This window comes from Phoca vitulina, unplaced genomic scaffold, assembly GCF_004348235.1.
Source record: "Phoca vitulina isolate PV1807 unplaced genomic scaffold, GSC_HSeal_1.0 scaffold16, whole genome shotgun sequence".
Classification (NCBI taxonomy): Eukaryota; Metazoa; Chordata; class Mammalia; order Carnivora; family Phocidae; genus Phoca; species Phoca vitulina.
The window spans coordinates 29,512,980-29,534,797 of NW_022589719.1; the positions used below are offsets into that span (position 1 = coordinate 29,512,980).

General features: G+C 53.2%; 2 protein-coding genes across 3 annotated transcripts; both read right to left on the reverse strand.

The window, feature by feature from the left end:
• Positions 1–184: 184 nt before the first annotated feature.
• On the reverse strand, positions 185–4,708 carry B3GAT3 (beta-1,3-glucuronyltransferase 3). The gene is made up of 5 exons (XM_032415017.1): positions 4,431–4,708; positions 3,114–3,288; positions 1,538–1,898; positions 1,067–1,357; positions 185–684 (listed from the first exon to the last, which is right to left on the reverse strand). Exons 1-5 carry the CDS (start codon positions 4,510–4,512, stop codon positions 586–588), a joined length of 1,008 nt encoding a protein of 335 aa, XP_032270908.1. The 5' UTR covers positions 4,513–4,708; the 3' UTR covers positions 185–585.
• A 1,005-nt stretch (positions 4,709–5,713) lies between these two features.
• GANAB (glucosidase II alpha subunit) lies at positions 5,714–21,805 on the reverse strand. Of its 2 annotated transcripts, XM_032414684.1 has the most exons (25): positions 21,720–21,805; positions 18,940–19,044; positions 18,685–18,793; positions 18,316–18,443; positions 15,221–15,400; positions 14,702–14,767; positions 13,829–13,898; positions 13,573–13,660; positions 13,384–13,480; positions 12,701–12,881; positions 11,939–12,092; positions 11,468–11,703; positions 11,259–11,385; positions 11,074–11,153; positions 10,500–10,643; positions 10,306–10,402; positions 9,873–9,974; positions 9,452–9,695; positions 8,191–8,255; positions 7,919–7,995; positions 7,736–7,810; positions 7,451–7,564; positions 7,215–7,327; positions 6,964–7,064; positions 5,714–6,825 (listed from the first exon to the last, which is right to left on the reverse strand). In XM_032414684.1, exons 1-25 carry the CDS (start codon positions 21,755–21,757, stop codon positions 6,716–6,718), a joined length of 2,901 nt encoding a protein of 966 aa, XP_032270575.1. In that variant the 5' UTR covers positions 21,758–21,805; the 3' UTR covers positions 5,714–6,715. The 2 variants fall into 2 exon arrangements, with proteins under 2 accessions (XP_032270575.1, XP_032270576.1); XM_032414685.1 differs by lacking the exon at positions 14,702–14,767 and having other exon boundaries at positions 21,720–21,804.
• Between the last annotated feature and the right edge of the window lie 13 nt (positions 21,806–21,818).

Genomic DNA, 21,818 nt, shown 5'->3' on the forward strand with positions numbered 1-21,818 from the left:
TGGTCCTGGCACACAGACTCAATAAAGCTTTTGGACTGAAGCCACTGATCTTCCTCTTCCAGGGGGTGGGGGGCCCTGGGAGAACTGATTTGTCTGATAGAGAAGCCAGGACGCCTAGGTGTTGACTCTGGTAAGGATCAAACGCAAGAACCAGACGTGCGCAAAGAAGGAAACCAGAGGCCCCTCCAGCTTGAGATCTTTTATTCTGGAGGTAGGAGGGGGGTCAGCATGCTCAGGTGGGGAGGGTCCAGCCCAGCTCCTCCAGCCCCCCAGTGCATGCCCAGCCCCAATAAGTTACCCAGTTGCTCAGGAGCCCTCCCTCCTGAGTGTCTGTCCTTCTGCTCTGCCCCAGACGGGGCTGACCTGGCTCAACACAAGGGCCGCTTGTCCCCAGCCTGTGGGCAGCGCCACATGGCAGGCTGGGGGAGGGGAGAAGCAGCTGGGCCACGCCCTGGGGCTGAGGGGGCAGAGGGACCGCCCCTGGCTCTGAGGGGTCAGGATTTGGAAAACTGCATCCTGGGCAGGCCAGGGGCCCAGTCCCCCAGGTTCGTGCCTGACGCGGTGGTAGTCAGGGTGGGGCTGCCATCACACCTCAACAGCTGGGTCTGAGCCTCGGCCCTGCCGCTGTAGCTGCTCTTCCTGCTTCATCTTGGGCTTCTCTGTCCGTGTGTGCCACACCAGAACCTGCCCCGGGAGCGTTTCAGTTAGAGCTGGACCCAGCTGCAATGAGGCCTCTGGGGCCCTCAGTGTGGAACGGATTCTCTCACCCCCTCTACACACGCAGCGTTGGCTGCAAAGTGTGAAAGGCAGGGGCCTTTAGTGCCTCTAAAATGGGACCTTATCCCCGTACCCCCTCTGTGCTACGTGGGTGCCCAGGAGACCTCTTTCCTTCCCTGGCTCCCAGCTTCCCCTACAGGAGAGTAAGCAAGGTTGAGTCCAAGCTCTGGAGGGTCCCTCCTGGTTTAAACACCCATCCTTTGATCCTCCTCCCCAAAGCCTTACTCCGCTTCCCCCATCACCATTCCATATCCCAGAGCCAGGTTTGTGCCCACCTCCAGCTCCTTACCCGAGTGCAGTTAGCTGCCCGCGGCTCCAGGTCCTTGGGATCCACGAGGTGGCTCAGGAGACTGCTCTCCAGGTGGCCCCGGGGAGCAGTGGCGTCGAACTGGGCACTGGGCTTAGCCAACAGCAAGGGCAGGGCAACAGCAAATCCTGCCATATCCACTGGGAAGGGCCTGTTGGGCTCCCATGCTGTGTGGAAGCCCACAACCCGGCCATCCTGTACCCGAGGGCCCTCAAATCGCAGGCCGCCCACCAGCCCCACGGGCCACACTGAGACACCACGGGTCCAGCGCATCTAAGAGAGGTCAGGAGAGAAGAAACAGACAGAGTGTGGCCCAGGGGCAAGGGAGCAGCAGGAAGGGCCGCTGCGGCCACTCTGCCCCACTGCTCCCCCTCCTCCCACCCGTAACCAAGGCAACCGGCGAGGCTGGCCCCACCTGCCTCTTTCCCCATCCCCGCCCCTCCCACCGCTCACCTCCTCAAAGAGTTCCCGGCTGTAGGTGTTGTCATCATCTGCAAAGTACACGACTCCCCGCGTGCCGGCTGGAGGGGGGTCCTTCTCTCCCCCCACAGCGCCCCCTCCGCTCCGCAGCCAGTCCAGGGCCCTGTTCCGTTGCTCTACACCGCGGGGCCGAACCCAGCCGGGCTCACCCTCCCTGAGCCGCTGGGCCTTGGGGGTGAGGACCGCCAGGTGTGTGAAGAGGAGGCCCGAGGCAGCCAGCAGCCGGGAGACCAGTGGGGTGGGGCCCTCAGCATCCTCCACCAGCAGCCAATGCAGCCGGGGCACCAGGCTCAGTGTCTGGGACAGCCGCACCAGCTCCGCTTTCTGCACCAGCCTGCAGGGGGAAAGATGCACGGGAGGGCGAGGGGTCGGCACCATCTGCTCACTCCCGCCCCTACACGTAGCTTCTCCTGGGTCCCTTCCAGTAACCCCCATGGTCTTTCCCAGCCAACACCCAAACTCCCCTTCTTGCCTGTCAACTTCACACTGTGCTCACCTGCCCTGTTCCTGCAGCCCATGTCCGGCAGCCCCCTCAACCTCAGGGCTCTGGCTGTGGGAGACTACAAGTTAAGGGCACAGGCTTTGGAATCAGACAGATCTGGGTTTGAATGGCAGCTTGGTAACTTAATAGGTGAGACACTGGAGGAAATGGGTCAGATCTCCCCACACCTCAGTTTCCTTGGCTATGAAAATGAGAATAACGGTATTTTACAACAATGTTGTCTTAAAGATTAAATTATAATGACTTTCTAAAATACCAGGAGGGCCAGGTCCTCTTCCTGGGTTTCCAGGTAGAGAGATTTAGAGGAGCCCTTTGCCTCATTCCTCTCCAGGGGAGGATTTGCCTGAGTTTAGACAAGAAACTGGGAAGGTGTGGCCCAGTCTCTTCTAGGCTTCTTTCTCCTGCAGTTTGGTCTGTCTGCCCCAGGGGTGGTGCTGTGTGTGTGGAAGGGGACAGGGTCTAGAGCTGCCTGTGCCTACATGGGTCAGCCACCTGATTCCAGGGAGGTGTTGGAAGGCTCTTTAGCTATAGATCCAAAACCATGTTCCCCAGTTGGTTTGTACCCAAAAAAACTACAAAAAAAAAAAAAAAAAGTAAAGCCCTTACTTAGCACAGTGCCTGGTAGAGAGTAAACACACCGTAAATCATAGCTGGTGTAACTATTTCTAGACCCTATTATCACTGTAAGGCCAAGCCCTTTCCTATTTCAATTTAGTCAGGGATCCTCAAACTTTCTCACCAAAGGATCCCTGAGAGAGAGAGTGAACTCATGGGCAAGCTCAACATTTCCTTGAAACTTTATTGTTCTATCTTAAAATGTGTTAGGAACTGTGTATTCTATTTCAGAGTATACCCCTGTCTATTTTACTAGGAAAAAAAAACCCTTTTCCCACAAATCTTTGAGGAGAGAGAGGTGTGGCTCATTTATCTCATCATTTGGCGTGCCCTAGTTTGAGGCACATCACCTGGCCCAGTGCCTCCCCAAACTCATCATCAACCCCAACCTCCTGGCCCATGCAGGCCTCTGGGGTACACCAGAGCCCATACCTGGCGTAGGTGGGGGTAACAACATAGATAGTGGGCAGGGCCTCAGGTTCAGGGGGCTGGGCAGGGGCAGGGGGTGGACGGCGGAGATCGGCTTGCAGCTGGGAAATCCTCAGATCCTTCTGCCGAAGCTGCTCTGCGGCTGCGCGCAGGGGAGGGAGGCAGTCACATGGCTGACCTGGTCCCAGGAAGCAGGGATGGGGGCAGAGAACCACAGCATGTTGAGCATCCCAAAGGGGCATAACCTTCTTGTTCAACTCCTAGCCAGTGCAGGAATCTCCTGACAACTTCCCTGGCAGCCTCTTCCACACCCCTGATTGGGGGGTGGGGGGGAGCTCATTGTCTCAATCAGCAGCCCCCTCCAACTGCAATCAATTCCATCTGTTACAGCTTTTACTCGGATATTGAGCTAATCATCTGCCTCCATCCCTTCTACCTGCTGATCCTAATGTTGCCTTCTGGAGCCATAAAGAACAACTAGATCTCCTGAAACAGGGCTGTCTTTTAAATACCTGAGGATCAAGCCCTAAGCCCTGTCTCTCTGTGTAAGAGGCAACGTTCCATCTGTTCCCTTGGCTGTGTGACCAAAGACTCATAAAATTCAATGATTCCGTTATTGGATAAATATTTATTTGAATGCTCCTCGTGGGAGGCACAGCCTTAGGTGCTGGGGATGCGGCAGGGAGCAAAGCAGACACGGTCCCTGCCTTCATGGAGCTTTCAGTTTAGTGGCAGAGGCAGACACTGAGCAAAGAAACAAATTAGTAAAATCATTACGAATTTTGGTAAGGGCCACGAAGGAAACACGTAAGACAGAGAATAAAAGAGAATCCAGAAAAAGAGGAGTTAACGCTAGCTAAGGTGGTCGGGGAAGGCCTCTCTGAGGCGGTGACATTTGAGCTGAGACCTGAAGCATGAGAAAGCGGCGGCCAGGAAGAGCAGGGAGAAAAGCACCGCAGCCAGAAGGAGCAGGTTAAGAGCTTGAGAGAGCAATGAGCGTGGGCTTTCGAGAACCTGTCATGCAGCCAGTGCGGCCGGAGCAGAGCGAGCGAGTGGGAAGGGGAATGGGGTTGGAAAGGCTGACGGCCACAGGATCATGCGGGGCCTTGCGGACTCTGGGAAAGAGTCTGCATTTCATCCGAGGTGCGGCGGGAAGCGGCGGTGCATCCTAGAGAGGGGAGAGCGCCGGCGGCCGCAGAGGGCTGTGGGAGGGCCGAGCCGGCTGAATGGTGTCTGCGCGGGGGTTCATCCCCAGGGCGGGATGCACGGCGGCGGGCGCCCTCGGGCGGGCCCGCCGCACCCCCGCCCCGCCCCGCTCACCGAGCTGCACCAGCGCGTAGAGGAGGCCGGCGATCGACACCAGGAAGTAGGCGAGAAACACGTTCTTCAGCTTCAGCTTCATGGCCGTGCCGCCGCCTGGGCAGGCGGGGTCCGGGGGGGACTAGGGGGTCCCCGCCCCCCACCCGCCAGCCTGCAGACCCCGCCCCTGCAGCGGCCCCGCCCCGTGTCCCGCCTTCCTCACGCTCCGCTCCACCGGCTCGCGCGAGGTGGGAACCGCGGCGCCCGCCAGGGCCCACTTCCGGTCAGTCTGCACCCCTCCCCTCGGGTTAATTTCCGGTCCCTCTGCCTAGTTCTGGGAACCACGGGAGTGGGTGACGTCACATCCGGCGTGGCGAGCTCGCGTGGCGGGCAGTGAGAAGCCTGGTGGGAGCGACTTTGAGACCTTCCCCTTGAACTCCAGTCCCTGTGCGCAGATTTCCTCATTTTCATTCATTCATTTTTCAACCACAGCACCCAGTAACAGTTCTACAAACGCTTGTTACACGAATGAATGAAATCTTGGACTTCTCCCGTGCCAGGCCTGTGCTCTCACGCATCGCAGTTCTCACTCTAATCCTGAGACAGGTGGTATTGTCCCCATTTCACGGACAAGTAGCCAAGGTTGACAAAAACTATGAAATTGCCGCTATGTAGTTTTCTATGCCCCTTCTAGATACCTGTCTCCAAAATCTGTACCGTTTCCTCTGACCCACGTTTCTCAAACGGATGACAATAAGGGTCGCGGTGTATGGGGGGAGGGTAGGGAGTGGGGGGCCAAAGCAGTGGGCTACCTCCCAGGAAATCGTCAATATTTGAGCTGAAAATTGCACGAAGACATCCCCTAACTACTCACAGGCACAAGCCTTCCTGAGCATTTTCCCTAAAAAAAAAGCACAACCCTCTTGTTTCTGGTAAAATCATCTCTAAAACTGGTAGTCTCCAAAATGGAGAAATCTATTTCCTGTCACCAAAACAATGGGGAGTTTTAAAAAGTGATGCTAAGGAGAAGCAGCCTTTTGCACGTGAACATGACTATAAAGCTGTTTCTATTCAAGAGAGACCCCATCAGCTCTGGTCACCACTATTAACTAGGCCTGCTAAAATCTGATGAACTTGCTGGACTCCTCTATGAAAATATTGGCATCTAGCAAGTTGAGGAAGACTTGCACTCATTCATTTTGCTGAACTGATGAGGCTCATGCTGAAGTTAGATGAAAATGTCAGGCCCTTAGGCTTCTAAGGGTCTGTGGTTCAGGCCAGAATCAGAATCCGGACACCAACAGTTATTTATTGGTTTCTCTCTTTATTGTTTCTCCTTTTATCAAAACCTGTCGCAGCTGGGGGCCAAGAGGAAGTAAAAAAAATTGCCACAAATATTCCCCCTTGTCCCCAGTTAGTCCTCCCCCACCCCCCACCCAGGGCTTCAAGCTAACCCTGGGCACACATGATCATCTCCCCCCACCCTCAGCCTTCTCCCAGCAATAAATACAGGTGACCATGATTTGATGAAACCACAACTGATTTCTCCATCTTGAATGCCCCCCGAGGGGACAAAAAGTGGGCAAAAGAAGTTTAATGCCCATCCTCTCTTAAGGAAGAGTGGAAACTTCTTTCCCCCAAAGGACAGGGAAGATAGAACTGCCCCTGTCAGAACTGCAGCAGCTCTAGAAGCAATCGGGGAGAGGAAAGGTTGGGGCAACAGGGAAGAGGATGTTCTCCAGCAACCTCACTCCTTTGATCCATTCATCCCTTATCAGGTAAGGGGTGGTCCCAGTGTATCAGTGGGGCATAAAAAGGGGAGGGCTGACAGAGAAGAATCGGGAGAAAGAAATAAAAGGGGGAGAGCAGTTTGGTGGGGAGGGAAGGGGAAGGAGAAAAGGAGCCCTAAAGCTCACTGCCCTCTTCTTCTTCCAAGAAATGGCATCAACACACAAGAGGTATGAATGAAGAGGGTCTAGAGGAGATTCGGGGCCCCCAAAAGAAAGGAAAAAGAAGGGAAAGCAAGGGCCTCATGGTCCCCAGGTCTTCACAGGTGAATGTGCTCCAGTTAGAGCAACAGAGTGTTGAGGGACGATGGGAGACTTGGTGTCAGCGGGGTGGCAGAGGTCAGGAGGTCACAGGAGGAATTCAGAGTGCAGGGACAGCTTCTCATCCTGCCCAGATGTTGGCAGAATTTGAGTCTTCAGATAAGAAAGGTGAAGTCTGGGGAGGGTCAAACTCCAAGGCAGAAGGAAGAGGAACTCTCGTCACCACTGCACCCCTCCCACCCCCCAACATCCCTTGTGTTATCGCAGGTGAATGCTCCAGTCGGATGCCACGTTGACGCCAGGCTTGCGCAGGATCAACACAGAGGTCTCAGGGTCATGTTGGAAGGACAGGCGGCTTTCAGGAGATCCTGGTGGAGAAAAAGAAAGCGTTCCGTGGTCACAGCAACAGGCTACGGCATAGCAACTGCTTTCCTACAGGCAAGGTGTCCCAGCCCTGCCCCTACTTCCCCTCTTTCCCCCGCCTGGGGGCCAGTCTCACCCCTCACCTTTTGTCTGGAGGACCACGGCTGCTGGCTTTCCGGCCCCTATTATCACCACCCGCTCAATCCAGATTGGTGTCTCAAAGTGGCCTTTGGGGTCTGCTGAGCTAGAGGGAACAAAAACAGATGCCTGTCAGAGAGAAAGATGTCAGAGTAGAAGGAAGGAGGAGACCCAGAGCAAGGTCATATGCAAGAAAAGAGCACAGTGCACTGTGAGCATCCCTGAGGCTACCAAGGACGAATGAGCACTTCCTTACCTGGAGACAAGGCTGTTGCCAGAGTACGAGAACCGACGCAACAGGAACTCATGGCGAGTCTGATAGTTGAATGTGTGCCCATCATCTAGAAAGAGCTCTCCTTGGGCCGTACCCTGAGCGGGAAGTGGGATAGGGGAGAGCCTGAGCCCAAGAGGGAGTGGGGGGCACTCCCCCCAGGGACTGAATCCCGGGAAGGCAGGCAGAGGGCTGAGGGGGCTCCCTGCCCACGCGCTCACCTGGGGACTGAGAGCAACGAAAAGAGTGATGGGGTCATCCTTCATACAGTCAGAAGAGCGCCGCACTCGCATCCACCGAGGGATAATTGTCCCTCCACGCTGGAACACAGGGATCTAGGGCAAGAGCAGGGGATGAAGTTGCCCCACTGTCCAATCTTGGGCCCGGCAGTGTCTTTTGCTCTTGCCCCTCTGTGCCCACTTACGTACTGGACCCCAAAGCACACACTCTCCCCTTCCGGAAACTGACAGGCAGATGGAGCTGGCAGCTGGGCCAGGCATACTCACACTGCTCAGGGTTACAGGCAGGTACAGGGTCTGGGGACCATAATGCTTCTGGTAGCTCTGAATGTCATACCACACCTGTGGGTGGCAGAACACACAGTAAGTCACTGCACATGGCCCCCATCCTATTTACCCTTGTTGGCCTTCACCACCTTTCCCCACCACACCCTTTCTTCCTTAACTCACCTCCCCTTGGCCAGGCAGATAGACCTGCACACCATGAGCCCCGGAATCTGATACAGGGTGAACCAATAATGCATCCCCTAAAACACACCAGAATCAGCTGTGAACTGAGGGGACCAGTTCCCAGGCAGGGAGCACCAAAATGCCTGCCGCCTTGTGCCACCGGCCTCACTCACTCCTCCCTCCCTGGGCATCCACAGACATCTCTCCCACAGGTGCTTACTTCTTCTCAGCCCTATCCCAACCCACCAGCAACTGTCCCCTCCATTTCTCACCAAGCAGGAACTGATCGTCTATACTGAAGGTGGTCACATCCTGAGGATAATGTACCCACAGGGGCCTAGGAAGGAAGCAAGAAAACAAGGGAAGACACCTGCTGTCTTGGCAGAGGTCAAAGATGCTAGCCCAGGAACCAGAGATAAGAACAGCACAGGGTACAAGCCAGGAGCTTGCGCCAGACAGCCCAACTGCGCGGTAGGCCTCAGCTACACAACCTACCCTTGGTCTAGTCACTGAACTTTCTAATCCATCTCCTTGCCTCCTCCTCCCCAGCCTCCTCCTGAAACTATTCCACACGGCAACATACCAGTGGCCATTTCATTATCCTGCATCAGGTCGAATTTTCCTCTCCTACGGCATCTCCTACCTCTCCCTCTGGGTCCTTACCCTGAGACACACTGGTCTTTCTATTCCTGGAACACAACAAACTCATTTCCACTTTAGGATGTCTGCACTTGCAATCTCCTGTGCTGAAAACTTTCTTCCTCTAGATCACAAAAGTCCATCTTCCTCCTTAGTCAGGCCTCATCTCACATGCCCTTTTTTTAAGTAGGCCCTACACCCAGCATGGAGCCCAATATGGGGCTTGAACTCATGATCCTGAGATCAAGACCTGAGCTGAGATCAAAAGTCGGACGCTTAACCGAATGAGCCACCCAGGTGCCGCTCACATATCCTTCTTCTTAAAAAGGCCATTTGTAGAACTAAATTACATTACCCTATTCAAAGAGCTTATCATTGTTGGCAATTTTTTTTTAAATTTTTTTTTTAAAGATATTTATTTATTTATTTGACAGAGAGAGAGAGAGCGAGCGAGAGAGGGAACACAAGCAGGGGGAGTGGGAGAGGGAGAAGGAGGCTTCCCGCTGAGCAGGGAGCCCGATGCGGGGCTCGATCCCAGGACCCTGGGATCATGACCTGAGCCGAAGGCAGACGCTTAACGACTGAGCCACCCACGCGCCCCGGCAATTTTCTTATTTGCATATTTGTGTACATGTCTGTCTGTCTTACTCCCAAGGATGGAAGGATACTTGTCTGCCTTGTTTCAGGCTCTGGGGACAGTGATGAACAATGCCTGGCAGCAATGTTTACTGCTACTGCTACTTAGTCTCTTCTTACTCTTGACCTTGCAGCCAGAATTTCCCTCCTTTACAAGGCCCTGGTGAGTGGCAAAAGAGGCCCAGAGATGGAGCCCAGTTCCCCACTGTCCCTCAGCCACCTCAGCCCACTCTACGCAGACCCAGCTCAATGCCTCACCTCATGACAGGAATGCCTTCACGGTGGGCCTGATAGAAAAGAGTGTACCAGAAGGGCAGCAAGGAGTACCGCTGGCCCAAGGCATCTCGGATGATGTCATGGTACTGAGCTGGTAAGAGCCAGGGCTCTCGCCGCCCAGTGTCCAAGTGTGCATGTGCCCGGAAGAATGGCTGGTAGGCTCCCATCTGGTACCAGCGCACAAGCAGCTCTGGCTCTGGATTTTTGAAGAAGCCGCCCACATCCGCTGGGAGAGGGGAGGGAGGAAAGAGGTTGGAAAAGAGGGTGAAAAGAGGGCTGCTACCTAAGGAACTCCCCCAGGTCCCACCCTAGACTCTCAGCTCTCTGTTTGTGCCTGGGTCCTGTGCCCTCTACCCAGCTCCTCTCCCACCAAACCAAGACCCCCAATTCCTCCCCCTCTCACCTCCACAGAAGGAAAGTCCCACCAGCCCCAAGCTGAGACACATAGGAATAGAGATCTTCAAATGGTCCCACTCAGCAGTGTTGTCCCCTGTCCACACAGCTCCTAAGGGAAGATGAGGGAGATGGAGCTTGCCAACAGTGGAGGGGCTCTGCTTTTCATATAGCCAACTCCTATGACCTGCCACATCTGTTCTAGGGCCCCCGGGGTCCTGTCCAAGGTGGCAGAATTCACAACAGCACTTGAAAGGGGACTGGTCCTCCCCCGTCCCTGGATCCCCTTAAAGTGCGCAGATTGAGGGGGGGACGGAGATGCAGCCTGCTGCTCCCGGAGGACAGCCGCGTGGACACATTTCTCCGAGAAGCAGGCCTTGGTGCACCACTCTTCCCATCTGGCCTTCACACCCTCTGTCACAGCTCTATTCTCCAAATCTTACCAAAGCGCTGGGAGCCAGCGAAGAAAGCCCTGCTCAGGACAAAAGGGCGCTCTAGGCCCCCAGAGCGCAGCACCAACCCGTCTGCCGTTGCCATGTGCTGGGTGGACACAGGAGAGAAGGGGTAGTGAGGAACAAAAGGCTGCTGTCCCGTGTAAGTTACCCAGCCCACAGGCTCTCCTCACTCAGCCTCTTACCACGTAGAAGCCATAGATGTTATGCACGTCTCGGTGCTCCCAGCCCCCATGATGTTGGGCATCCTTGAGCATGGTAACCTCTGGACCATTGAACACAGACGGTTCGTTCATGTCATTCCAGACATAGAGGTTGGGAGCTGAGCCCTAGGCACACGAGGCAGAAAATGGGACAGAGGGGAGGAAAAAGACAAACTGTGAGAGCAGAGAACTCCTCAGAATCCAAAAAGCATTTCTCAGGGTCCTCTGAGGAGCATGATAAATGCTCCTAATAAATACAGGCAGCCAGGGGCGCCTGGGGGGCTCAGTCAGTTAAGCACCGACTCTTGATACCGGCTCAAGTCATGATCTCAGGGTGGTGGGATCAAGCCCATTGTCAGGCTCTGCCCTCAGCGGGGAGTCTGCTTCTCTCCTTCTCTCTCTGCACCCCCTCCCCGCACACACTCTCTCTCAAATAAATAAATCTTAAAAAAAAAATACAGGCAACCAACCACAGCAGGGCTGGCTGGCAGAGAATGACGGACTTAGGGAGGCAGGGTGGGACAGACAGTTGCAGGCAGGGGAGGGGCTGCCGTACCTCATAGTTGTCAAAGCTGAACATGTTAGCCCACCAGGCCCTCATCGTGGGATTGGTAAAGTCAGGGTAACCAGCAGCGCCTAGGACAAGTTAAGGCTGGCTATCAACCTCCAAGGGGCAAAACGGCTCCCATCCTACCTCCCTGGTCTCACAATAGCCTCTCCCTCAATTCTGGGCCCACCTACCTGGCCAGCACCAGCCCTCGTAGTCAGAGCCATCCCGGGTTTTCACATACAGACCCCGGCTCTGCAACTCTTCGTGTACACGGTAGCCGGAATCCACCTTGATGTGGGGGTCCACAATGGTCACCAGCTGCAGGCAAGGAACAGGGCTGCTCAGAGCTCTCCAGGGCTGTTGTGCCTGAGAAGACTGAGCATGACCACAGCCCTCTTACCTTCCGCCTCTTGGAGGCCAAGTGTTCCAGCATGGTAAGGGGTTGGGGGAAACGGCTGGGGTCCCAGGTGAAGTACCGCTTGCCATCGGCATGCTCGATGTCCAGCCAAATGACATCGCAGGGCAGGTTGTGATCATCGAAGCCCTGATCGACTTCCAACACATCAGCCTCATCCCGGTAGTTCCAGCGGCTCTGGTGGTAGCCGAGGGAGAAGAGCGGGGGCAATGCCTGGGTCCCTGCAGGCACGGGGGTCACAATGGGGTCAGGCCCAACCTGGGGCCATCGGGAACACCCAGAAATTGAGGGAGGCTTGTCAGAGAGAGAGGAGAGAGAGAGAGAGAGAGAGAGAGAGAAGGGTACTGGGCTAGTAAGCAGGCTGAGGCACAGAATTTTTGAAAACGGAGTCACCCGTCTCAGGAAGACAGGGCCAGCGGAGGAGGCTGCTGGCTGGCAGAGAGGGGACGCACGTACCTGTGAGACTGGCATACTGCCGGAATACATCAGAGACAGAGGGCCCGAGCAGCAGGAAGACATCAATGATGCCACTCTCCGACATCCAGCGGACATCTGTCTGCGGGGTCTCCCCAGAGCCTTGCAGGTAGTCTAGCATCTTCCCAAACAGGGTCTACAGAGGGGACCAGAGACACAGGTCCGACACCCACCCTCTTCTTCCCTGACCTAGAGACAAAGCAGCAATGTTCTCTTCAGAGTCCTCACACAGCTGGGTCCTAAGGAGTCAGTCAGGGCTGAGATCAGGTATCACCTCCTCAGTGAGGCTTTTCTGGACCACGTCATCTCAAACAGCACTGTCTCCGTCCCCACCATGTGATCACCGCATTTCTTTCTCAACACTTACCGCTGCGGAACTCACCCCGTCTTCTTACCTGTTTAACATCTGTCTTCCACCCTGAGAGTAAGAGCCTTTCCTACCTCAATGAGCAATATATCCCCAGCACCTCCAAGAGTGTCTAGTACCTGACAAATGGTCACTAACAAATGTACTGACAACAGATGCAGAAGAAGCAATATTTTCTCCATGAGTGTGTGTTTTCTGGGAAGGACCAGGGAACTCAAATGTTGCTCCCAAGGCTCAGGGCCCCTTCTCCCACCCAGTCCCCAAACAGTATCCCTGAGAGCCTCCAGCCGGCCTCTTCAAAGTAAACGCCCCTAGCACACGCATTTGCCTCAGGCCTGAAGACTCACTCTCTTACTCCTCCCCGCATGCGTGCTCACCTTCCCTGCAGTGTTGGAAGATATGTCAACCCAGGTCTCTGCGGCATTGAGCCAGAAGATGCCCAGGTCCCGATGAGGGCTGTGTGCCAGAAGCACAGGCACAGACCCATACAGGGCCATGGGGTTGTACAGCTCGTACTGGAATACATCCAAATTGTAGAGGCGATACGGCTCCCCACCCCTGCAGGCAGACAGACAGGCTGGCCCTAGGCTGTAGCACCCACAACCTCCATCCCACAGATACAGGTGAGTGATAAAAACTGGCCCCCCTGCCCTTTCTCAAAGGAGAATTTTTTTTTTTAATTTTATTTATTTATGAGAGAGAGAGAGAGAGAGAGAGAGAGAGCACAAGCAGGGGGGAGGGGCAAAGGAAGAGGGAGAAGCAGACTACCCGCTGAGCAGGGAGCCTGATGCGAGGCTTGAGCCCAGGACCCTGGGATCATGACCTGAGCCGAAGGGAGACTCTTAACGACTGAGCCACCCAGGCGTCCCTGAAGGCAGATGCTTAACTGACTGAGCTACCCAGGCGCCTCTCAAAGGAGAATTTTCTGATCACCAAAGGTGATCTGGCCACAGGAAGTGATCCATGCTTGTCCAGAGTATCCAAACTGCACGGACACCGCCCCACAGCCCTAACGTCCGACCCCTCTTTCCCCATTTCTTGATGTCACCATGGGACTCACTCAGTGACCTTTAGCCTCAGGTTGTCTGCATGCTCAGGGATCCCATACACATGCTCCATGCCTGGCAGGGAGAAGTCCAAACCCACAGATGTGGGGCCTGGAAGGAAAGCAAAAGATGGGCTTCAAAGCTTCTGTTTGACAAGGAGTCCCTGCGTCCCTGCCCAAGGCTCTCCCCTCCCAGTCCCTCACCATATGGCTTGCTGTCAGAGTGAGTTTTGAACGTCTCCTCCCAGGCTCCTGGCTCATCTTTCTCTGCTTTCCCCTGGGTCTCCTCTGGCTGTGAGGAGGAAAGCAGACCACCTCCAATCACACACTAGCTCTCTCTTCCCCCACCCTCTTCTAAATCCCGTCCCCAGTGGGGAGACTGAGCTCAAGTTTCCTGTGGGCCTTTCCCCTCCAACCTCCCAGCCAGCCCTGTGCCCAACCACCCAGCCCACTGACTTGCCTTGTCACCATCCCCAGGTGCTTCCTCGGGCTGGGCCCCATCGCCCTCAGCTGGGTCTTTTGATCCTTGCCTGGAAGGTAGGAGAGCTGTCTGCTCCAATCCAGAGGGGGCAGGGACGAGGGGCTAGTGGAAGGAGGGGTAAGGGAATAGAGAGCCAAGGGTCCAAAGGAACGAAGGCATTGGAGGAAGGGACTGAATGTTAAAGCTTGGCGAGGGACCCCAGTGAGCAGATCAATATGCAAAGGATGGGGAGAGAAATGAGAAAGGGAAATGATTGAATGCCACCAGGAGGTGCCTTCCACACACAGGACTAAATCACTAGCCTCTGCCTGCATTCCAGAAGAGACAGGCGGGATGGTTCAAGTGCCTGGACTGGCAATGTCAGTGCTGGCTCTGCAGCCTCCGAGAGAATCTGGCCCCCGCTACTCTCACTGGGCCTCAGCCTCTTGGCCTGACACCAGGATTTTACAAAGGCAAGTGGGTCATACCATGGTCAAGCCTCTAGAGATATATGCAGGGACTCAAACAAGAGGTTTTGCCAAAGAAAGCTTTCAAGGGCAGCTGGCAAGCAGTTCCACCTAGGGCCTCTGTGCACTCCCGCTAAGAGCCAGAAACCCCAGCATCAGGCGGCATCTCTCCACCCCTTGGCAAAGCAAGAAGCACCCTACATTCCTTAAGGACTCCCAGCATTTCATCTTCCTTCTCCTAGGGAGCTCCCACAGGGGAACAGGGACCAGATACCACGTATCTGGGGAAAGAAGGGTGAGTGAAGGGCAGGGCATAGGAAGGTCTGGGGCACCTTCCCCTGGGGGCCAGAGTGAAGGGCAGGTAAGGGCAGAGGAACAGATACAGTACCAGTGGCCATGGATTTACCTAGAGAAAAGGTTCTTGATCTTATCCCAAATGCTACCGAGCGTGAGACTAACTTTATCCGAGAAACTGGGGCAGGAGGAGATGGGTAGGGAAGGGGAAAAGGAGGCACAAAACCAACACAAAAACAGAAACATAAAAGTGAGTTTCAGTCGACAAACTTCCAGAGATGGGGGGTGGGGCGGAAAAGAAACCAAAAAAAAAAAAAAGAAGAAAATAAACCTGGGAAATGTGATGGTGTGAGAAGGGGAAGAGGGAAAGGCAGACCCAGGCAGGCCTTCCAGAGGAGGTGCCCAGGGTACAGCTCAGAGACAAAAGTGACTTGCCTCCTGATCTGTACAGGAAACGGAGAAAACCGCGACCCGGGTCTGCTTCCTACTCTCCCCGAGAGCAGCTTTTCCCAGCCCCAGCCCCTACGGTGGTCCTGCCACCCTGTCTCCTCCCAGGGACCCGGGGCCAAATCCACCACATCCCTGGGCTCTTGCACACTAGGTTCTCTCCGGTCCCAACCCCTGTACTCACGGGACCCTGGGGGCCCTCTGGTGCTCAAAATCCAAGAGTCCTCGGGCATTGACACTGAGCAGAAGACTGCGGTCCTCTAGCAGGTCCAGGCGGAATGGCCGCGCCGTCAAGATGATTTTATAGGGTCCCTCAGCCACGGTGAGCTCCACGCTGTTATCATCACGGCCAGAGACAGAAAGCCTGGGAAAGAGATCGAAAGGGATACAAAGAAGCACAAAGGGTGAAGAGTAGTGATGACACTTTTGGGGGGGGGGGGAGACTGCTAAGAGCTATAGGTGGTGTGGGGACAGTGCCGGGGCGGACAGATTCACCAAAGGAACCAAAGAAGAGCTTGGCAGTGGACCCAAGCATAGTTAGAACTTAGAAATGTAACAGAGGTAGCATGGCGGTTGGTGAGGAAAAGAGCACTATTCAATAGTGAAGTCAGAAAAACAGATTTCCTGAACAGGAAAAAAACGGTACCAAATACCTACCTCATACCAGATACTAGTATCAACTCCAGACAAATTATTACTTAACATTTTAAAGTAAGATTTTTTAATTCTTTTTTTTTTTTTTTTTAAGTAATCTCTACACCCAACATGGGGCTCAAACCCACAAACCCAAGATCAAGAGTCGTATGTTCTGGGGCGCCTGGGTGGCTTAGATGGTTAAGCGTCTGCCTTTGGCTCAAGTCATGATCCCAGGGTCCTGGGATCGAGCCCCACGTCTGGCTCCTGGCTCAGCAGGGAGCCTGCTTCTCCCTCTCCCTCTGCCTCTCCCCCTGCTCATGCTCTCTCTCTCTCTCTGTATCTGTGTCTCGAATGAATAAATAAAATCTTTAAAAAAAAAAAAAAGTTGTATATTCTGTTGACTGAGCCAGCCAGGCATCCCTAAAGTAAGATTTTTAAAAAAAAAAAAAAAACTTTTCTGACCTTGAGATAGAGAAGAATTATTTCAACACAACTTAGAGGGGCGCCTGGGTGGCTCAGTTGGTTAAGCGTCTCCTTTGGCTCGGGTCATGATCCCAAGTTCCTGGGATCAAGCCCCACATCGGAGCCTGCCTCTCCCTCTTCTTCTGCCTGCAACTCCCCCTGCTTGTTCTCTGTCAAATAAATAAATATTTTGTAAAAAGTATATAAAAAATTAAAGTTAAATTAAAAATATAAGATTATATAAAATAGGGCGCCTGGGTGGCTCAGTTGGTTAAGCGACTGCCTTCGGTTCAGGTCATGATCCTGGAGTCCCGGGATCGAGTCCCGCATCGGGCTCCCTGCTCAGCTGGGGGTCTGCTTCTCCCTCTGACCCTCTTCCCTCTCATGCTATCTCTCATTCTCGCTCTCAAATAAATAAATAAAATCTTTAAAAAAAAAAAGATTATATAAAATATAAGAAATATAAAAATTAAAAATTATATTAAAAAATTAATAATAGGGCGCCTGGGTGGCTCAGTCGTTAAGCGTCTGCCTTCGGCTCAGGTCATGATCCCAGGGTCCTGGGATCGAGTCCCGCATCGGGCTCCCTGCTCGGCGGGAAGCCTGCTTCTCCCTCTCCCACTCCCCCTGCTTGCGTTCCTGCTTTCGCTGTGTCTCTCTCTGTCAAATAAATAAATAAAATCTTTAAAAAAAAAAATAAAATAAAATAAAATAAAATAAATAAAAAATTAATAATAAACACAACTTCGAAAATGCTAACACCATGGGGCACCGTATGAATATATATGGCAGTAAAAATGAATTTCTAAAGCTACATGCAACAGAGTTATATAAAGTTATGTCAAAAACAGAAGTTCCAGAAGCCCACATTCACTAGGATACTTACCTGTAACACTCAAAACCAAACACACCTAGTTTATGGCTTAGGCACACAAACACAAATACGTTTGTGTATATCTGTTCTTATGTGCATACACGTGATACAACTGTAAGAACAAGACAAGGGAATGATGAACTTCAGAGTAACAATCACCTCTGGGGGCGGTCAGGACCACAGGATAGTGACAAGTAAATGGTTGGGCTGGGTAAAGGGTATACAGGGAAGAGGGTTTATCATATCGTTTTCTATAGATTTTCTTTTTTAAGATTTTTATTTATTTATTTGACAGAGAGAGAGAGAGACAGCGAGAGGGGGAACACAAGCAGGGAGAGTGGGAGAGGGAGAAGCAGGCTTCCCGCAGAGCAGGGAGCCCGATGCGGGGCTCGATCCCAGGACCCTGGGATCATGACCTGAGCTGAAGGCAGATGCTTAACAACTGAGCCACCCAGGCGCCCCTTATTATATCATTTTTTAAATTAAGTACTTAATAGGGGCGCCTGGGTGGCTCAGTCCGTTAAGCGGCTGCATTCGGCTCAGGTCATGATCCTGGGGTCTTGGGATTGAGCCCCACATCCGGCTCCCTGCTCAGCGGAGAGCCTGTTTCTCCCTCTCCATCTGCCTGCCACTCTGCCTGCTTGTGCTCTCTCTCTCTCTGTCAAATAAATAAATAAAATCTTCTTTAAAAAATTAAGTAAGTAAGTAAGTAAGTACTTAATAGAGAGCCATTCATGGGGTGCTGGGCTGGCTCAGTCAGCAGAGCATGTGACTCTTGACCTCGGGGTTGTGGGTTTGAGCCCCACGTCGGGTGCAGATATTACTAAAAAAAAATAAATAAACAAACTTAAAAAAAAGAGAGAGAGAGAGAGGAGAGAGAGCCATGCATGGAATATAATGACACTGTGTCATGATTCAAGAATTTGAGTAATCATATCATGAGTATCTGAAGAAAAACAAAGAAAAAGAGAAAAGTAAGGGGAAGGGAAAGGACGGGAGGAACCAACCACAGAGACACTAACACTGGAGGGCAAGACCTGGGGCCTTGTTTATCTACTCTTGCATTGCCAGCCCCTACCCCAGGCCTGGCACAGAACTGGAAGCAGTATCTGTTTGCAGAATGAAAGAAGAAAAAGGGCAGAAGAGAAAATGCGTGAAACAGAGGGAGAAATGGAGCAAGGTTAGGAGAGTGACGAGATGCTAGTCAGCTGTTACCCCAAAGTGGGAAAAAAAATCAGCCAAATAAAGGTTAATCGGGAAGGACAAAAGGAGCAGGGAAATGGATAGGTTTCTCAGGAAAAATTTACCGAGATGTGGGGGGATCGGCCACCAATACATCTGGCACCCGGTATCGGGGCCGCCGGGGCTCCAGTTCATCAATCCTGATCCGGGTCATATTCTTTTGAAGCCCCTGGAGCTCCAGCACCAGCACTACCTGTGGGGGCAGAGGTTTGGATCTGGAGAAGGGAGAGGGCTACACCATGGAATGCCCTCTGAACCCACTCCCTCCTGAGGGGTCTCCTCCTTCTAGCCCCTTACCTAAGGGATCTGAGATCCGAATTCCTCACAAAATCCCAAGACGGCTGGGATAGAATGTTGGCTACAGGTTCACCTTTGCCGAATTACCCCTTAGCCATTTCCCCACCCCCACCAGGCTCCTCCTTTTCTCCCCTGACCTTGGTGACCTCGTTGATCAGATGAACTGTGAGGGCATCAGGACCAAGATGTAGAGAGTCCAGCAAGGCTCGGTACGGAGAGAGGCCTGGCCGCATGCTTCGTTGCCTCCTGCCAAGTGAAATGGGAAGGAGGGAAGGTTCCCCAATGTTCCTAGGTCCCTCTACCACCTGCAATGTCCCCAGGCTACCCCCCATCTGCCACAGCACCTCCCACAGTACCCTATTTTCCATCCCACTCTCCAAGAAATATCATACTTGCAGAAGGAACTCTCTTCACAGGTCTTAAAGTTGCTTCTATCCACAGCAAGGGTAACTCCCAGGCAGACCCCTAAACAAGCGAGTACCAAACCTCTCCCAGACCTAAGGAGGAAAAAAAGACAAAGAGGGAACAATCAGCACAGAGATCAGAAAAGGCCCCACCTTCACAGGGAAAGGCCCCTTCCCACCACAACCCTAAAAGGGGAGAAAAATAGAGTCTGGTCAAATAGAAGAGAAGGCACAGTGGACATGGGGTGAAATGTCAGGCCTGAGGAGTTGGCTCACTCACACCTTCCCTTCAAAAGGCAGGGGAGTGGACAAAGGATCTTTGGCCTTCAGAGGCCCTGGTATTGACTCTGGTTACATCAGCTTCTCAGAGGAAAGGAGCAGTTAACAGCCAGTCCCAGGGGAAGTGGTGGCACCATGTGAGGAAGAGAGAAACAAAGCGAGCCATGCCTTTCCATGGGGAAGGCATTAGGTGGAGCTACGGTGGAAAAGTTAAAGATGTACCCTCAGCTAGCCTGTTGTCACAATACCCAGAGTCCCAACATCCCTAGCACCCTAGGCATCCTGCTCCTCTGACCTCCACTCCTAGATCTTCAAAATAAGTCGCCACTACCATGACCTAAGCCTGAAAAGAGTAACAACAGCCACATGTACTGAATCCTAACATACCCCCAGGGGCCGGGCTAGCTGCCTATATCCCTAGTTTTCAACTCAGCCTGAAGTTTTTAAAAGTGCCAATCTCACCCCCAGAGATTCTGATCGAACTGGCACGAAGCGGGGCCTGGGCATCAGAGTTTTTAAAATCTCCTCAAAACAACTCTAATGGGCAACCATCACTCAAAACCACTTCTTGATACATACTACCTCTTTTTCATTTCTTTCATTGTTTTCTTGGTGAATGTAGGGTTGGGGTTTTTCCCAGATGGGAAAATCGAAGCATAAAAGGTTCAATAATCCATCCAAAACTGAACTGCTAAAAGGGGTGAAACTGGGATTGAACTCAGCTCTGCCTGACTCCGGGGCCCACATAACTTCATGATACACAATACAGCACGCTACCTACCAGCAGGGCCTGCCTCACTGAGGACCATTACCCCAAGGTTACCATAAACTGTTACTTCCCCAAGGTGCTATCAAATGACAGACAAGGGACTAATTGGCTAAACAAGTTAGTTTAAAAGATACATTCATCCATTCTCAGTAAATCCTAAACAGAGGTTCTCAAACTTCATTGTCTGTTAAGAATTACCTGCAGTGTTTAGTAAACGTAGATTCCCGAACCCTGGGAGAATCTGCATTTTAAACACGCTTTCCCAGCGACTGATGTGGGTTGTCCAGGAGCACACTCTTAAAGTGTCCCAAATAGGAGACAAAACAAACACAGGCTTCTCTTCTTCTAAGTCTTAAAACTTTGCAAACTGCTAACTAGAGACTATATACATTGTACCCAGCATTAGCCTCAGCATCTGCCTGAAAGCTAAAGGTAAGGAAAATTCACCAGAAGGGAGATGGCAGAACACAGTAAGCCCTCCAGTTCCAGAAGAATGTGCAAAGCAAGCCAGGGCACACAGAAAAGTGATGAAAACACCAGGCACTGTCTTTTGATAGGCCAAGCAGGAATAATTAGTAGCAAAACAAGCACAAGAAATGCTACCAGAAAACTCAACAGCAAGGCTTGTGGCCCAGATCCTGAGGAGTGACTGCAGCAGGCACCCTGCACCACTGACTCCATGTCCACCTGCCCAAAGCAGCAGTAATCAGAAGTAAAGTGAGTTAAATACCCTCTGGAGTCGTATTTGCACAATCTATGCAATGGGCTTGGGAGAAATGCCAATGAGGACAGGATTTCTAAAAGATCTTTCAGATGTGACCTGTTGGAAGGCCCTAGGAACTCAGGGATGCCTTGAACGCCCGAGAGCAAGAGGTGGTCACAAGCCAATGTCAGGAATGAGCCACAGGGTAAGGTGCACCCGTTTATTGTTTCGATCACAGGCTTCCAGAGAGTTGAGTTTACAGTCCAATCTTTTTTTCACTGCTGGTGACAGTACATGCCTCTCCCACCCCAGTACATCCGTTATGTCCAGGTAAACGTTTTGTGGCGCTGGTGATTGTTTCGAACCGTTTTCTGTTTTTTTGCTTTTCGGTAATAGAAACTCGAGAGCGCAGACCAAAACATTCGACTGCATGTTGTGTTTGAGCACCATCATCCAGGCAGACGGTGAACTTACGGGATCCTGCCCCAGCCGTGCCCAGCGACCGTGAACACCGAACAAGCCATGGTTGGTGTCCACGTGAAGACAAGGGCAGGGCAGGGTCCGGGACTCTTGGGGGGAGGCGGGGGGTAGGGCAAGAAGGGTAGTGCAGGCGGGATAGCAGGCCGCGGGGCTTCCCGGCTGAGGGGCCCGCAGGACAGTGGACTGCGTTCCCGGAGGCCCGGCCGCGTCTAGTCCCCCGCCCGGATGGCCCGCACACTGCAGGAAGGAGGCGGCAGCGTTAACCGCCGCGAGCCGCCAAGGCCAATAAGAACGAACGGTTGCGGCCCTCTTGAGCCGCCGGGCTGGAGCTGGGAGCCCCAGAAGCAAGGGCCCCCAACGCCGCGCGGATGTACCGCGAGGAAACCGGGGAAGCCTGAGGCCGCCTCCAGAGGGACAAAGGCTGCTCACGAGGCCGGGGGATAACAGAGTCTCAGGAGGACACACAGGAAGGAGAGATATGGGGTTTGGGGGGCCTGGGGGCCTCCCGGCCGTGCCCCCGGGTTCCGGGCTCCTCACCGCCTCCTACGCGCCGCCACTGCCGCTACCGCCGCCATCTTGTGCCGGGTTTGCTCCTTGACCCCGAGGCTCCCCTCCCCCCGCGCGCGTTGAGCCACG

Excerpts from the sequence above, each read along its gene's own strand:
- B3GAT3 (XM_032415017.1), bottom strand. The coding sequence starts at position 4,512 with ATGAAGCTGAAGCTGAAGAACGTGTTTCTCGCCTACTTCCTGGTGTCG. Across the intron at positions 1,358-1,537 it reads GCCGGGAACTCTTTGAGGAG|ATGCGCTGGACCCGTGGTGT; the intron begins GTGAGCGGTGGG and ends GACCTCTCTTAG. Across the intron at positions 685-1,066 it reads GGGCAGCTAACTGCACTCGG|GTTCTGGTGTGGCACACACG; the intron begins GTAAGGAGCTGG and ends CTCCCGGGGCAG.
- GANAB (XM_032414684.1), bottom strand. The coding sequence starts at position 21,757 with ATGGCGGCGGTAGCGGCAGTGGCGGCGCGTAGGAGGCG. Across the intron at positions 11,704-11,938 it reads GCAGTATGCCAGTCTCACAG|GGACCCAGGCATTGCCCCCG; the intron begins GTACGTGCGTCC and ends CCGTGCCTGCAG. Across the intron at positions 7,565-7,735 it reads TGCCTGTAACCCTGAGCAGT|ATCCCTGTGTTCCAGCGTGG; the intron begins GTGAGTATGCCT and ends CTCTTGCCCTAG.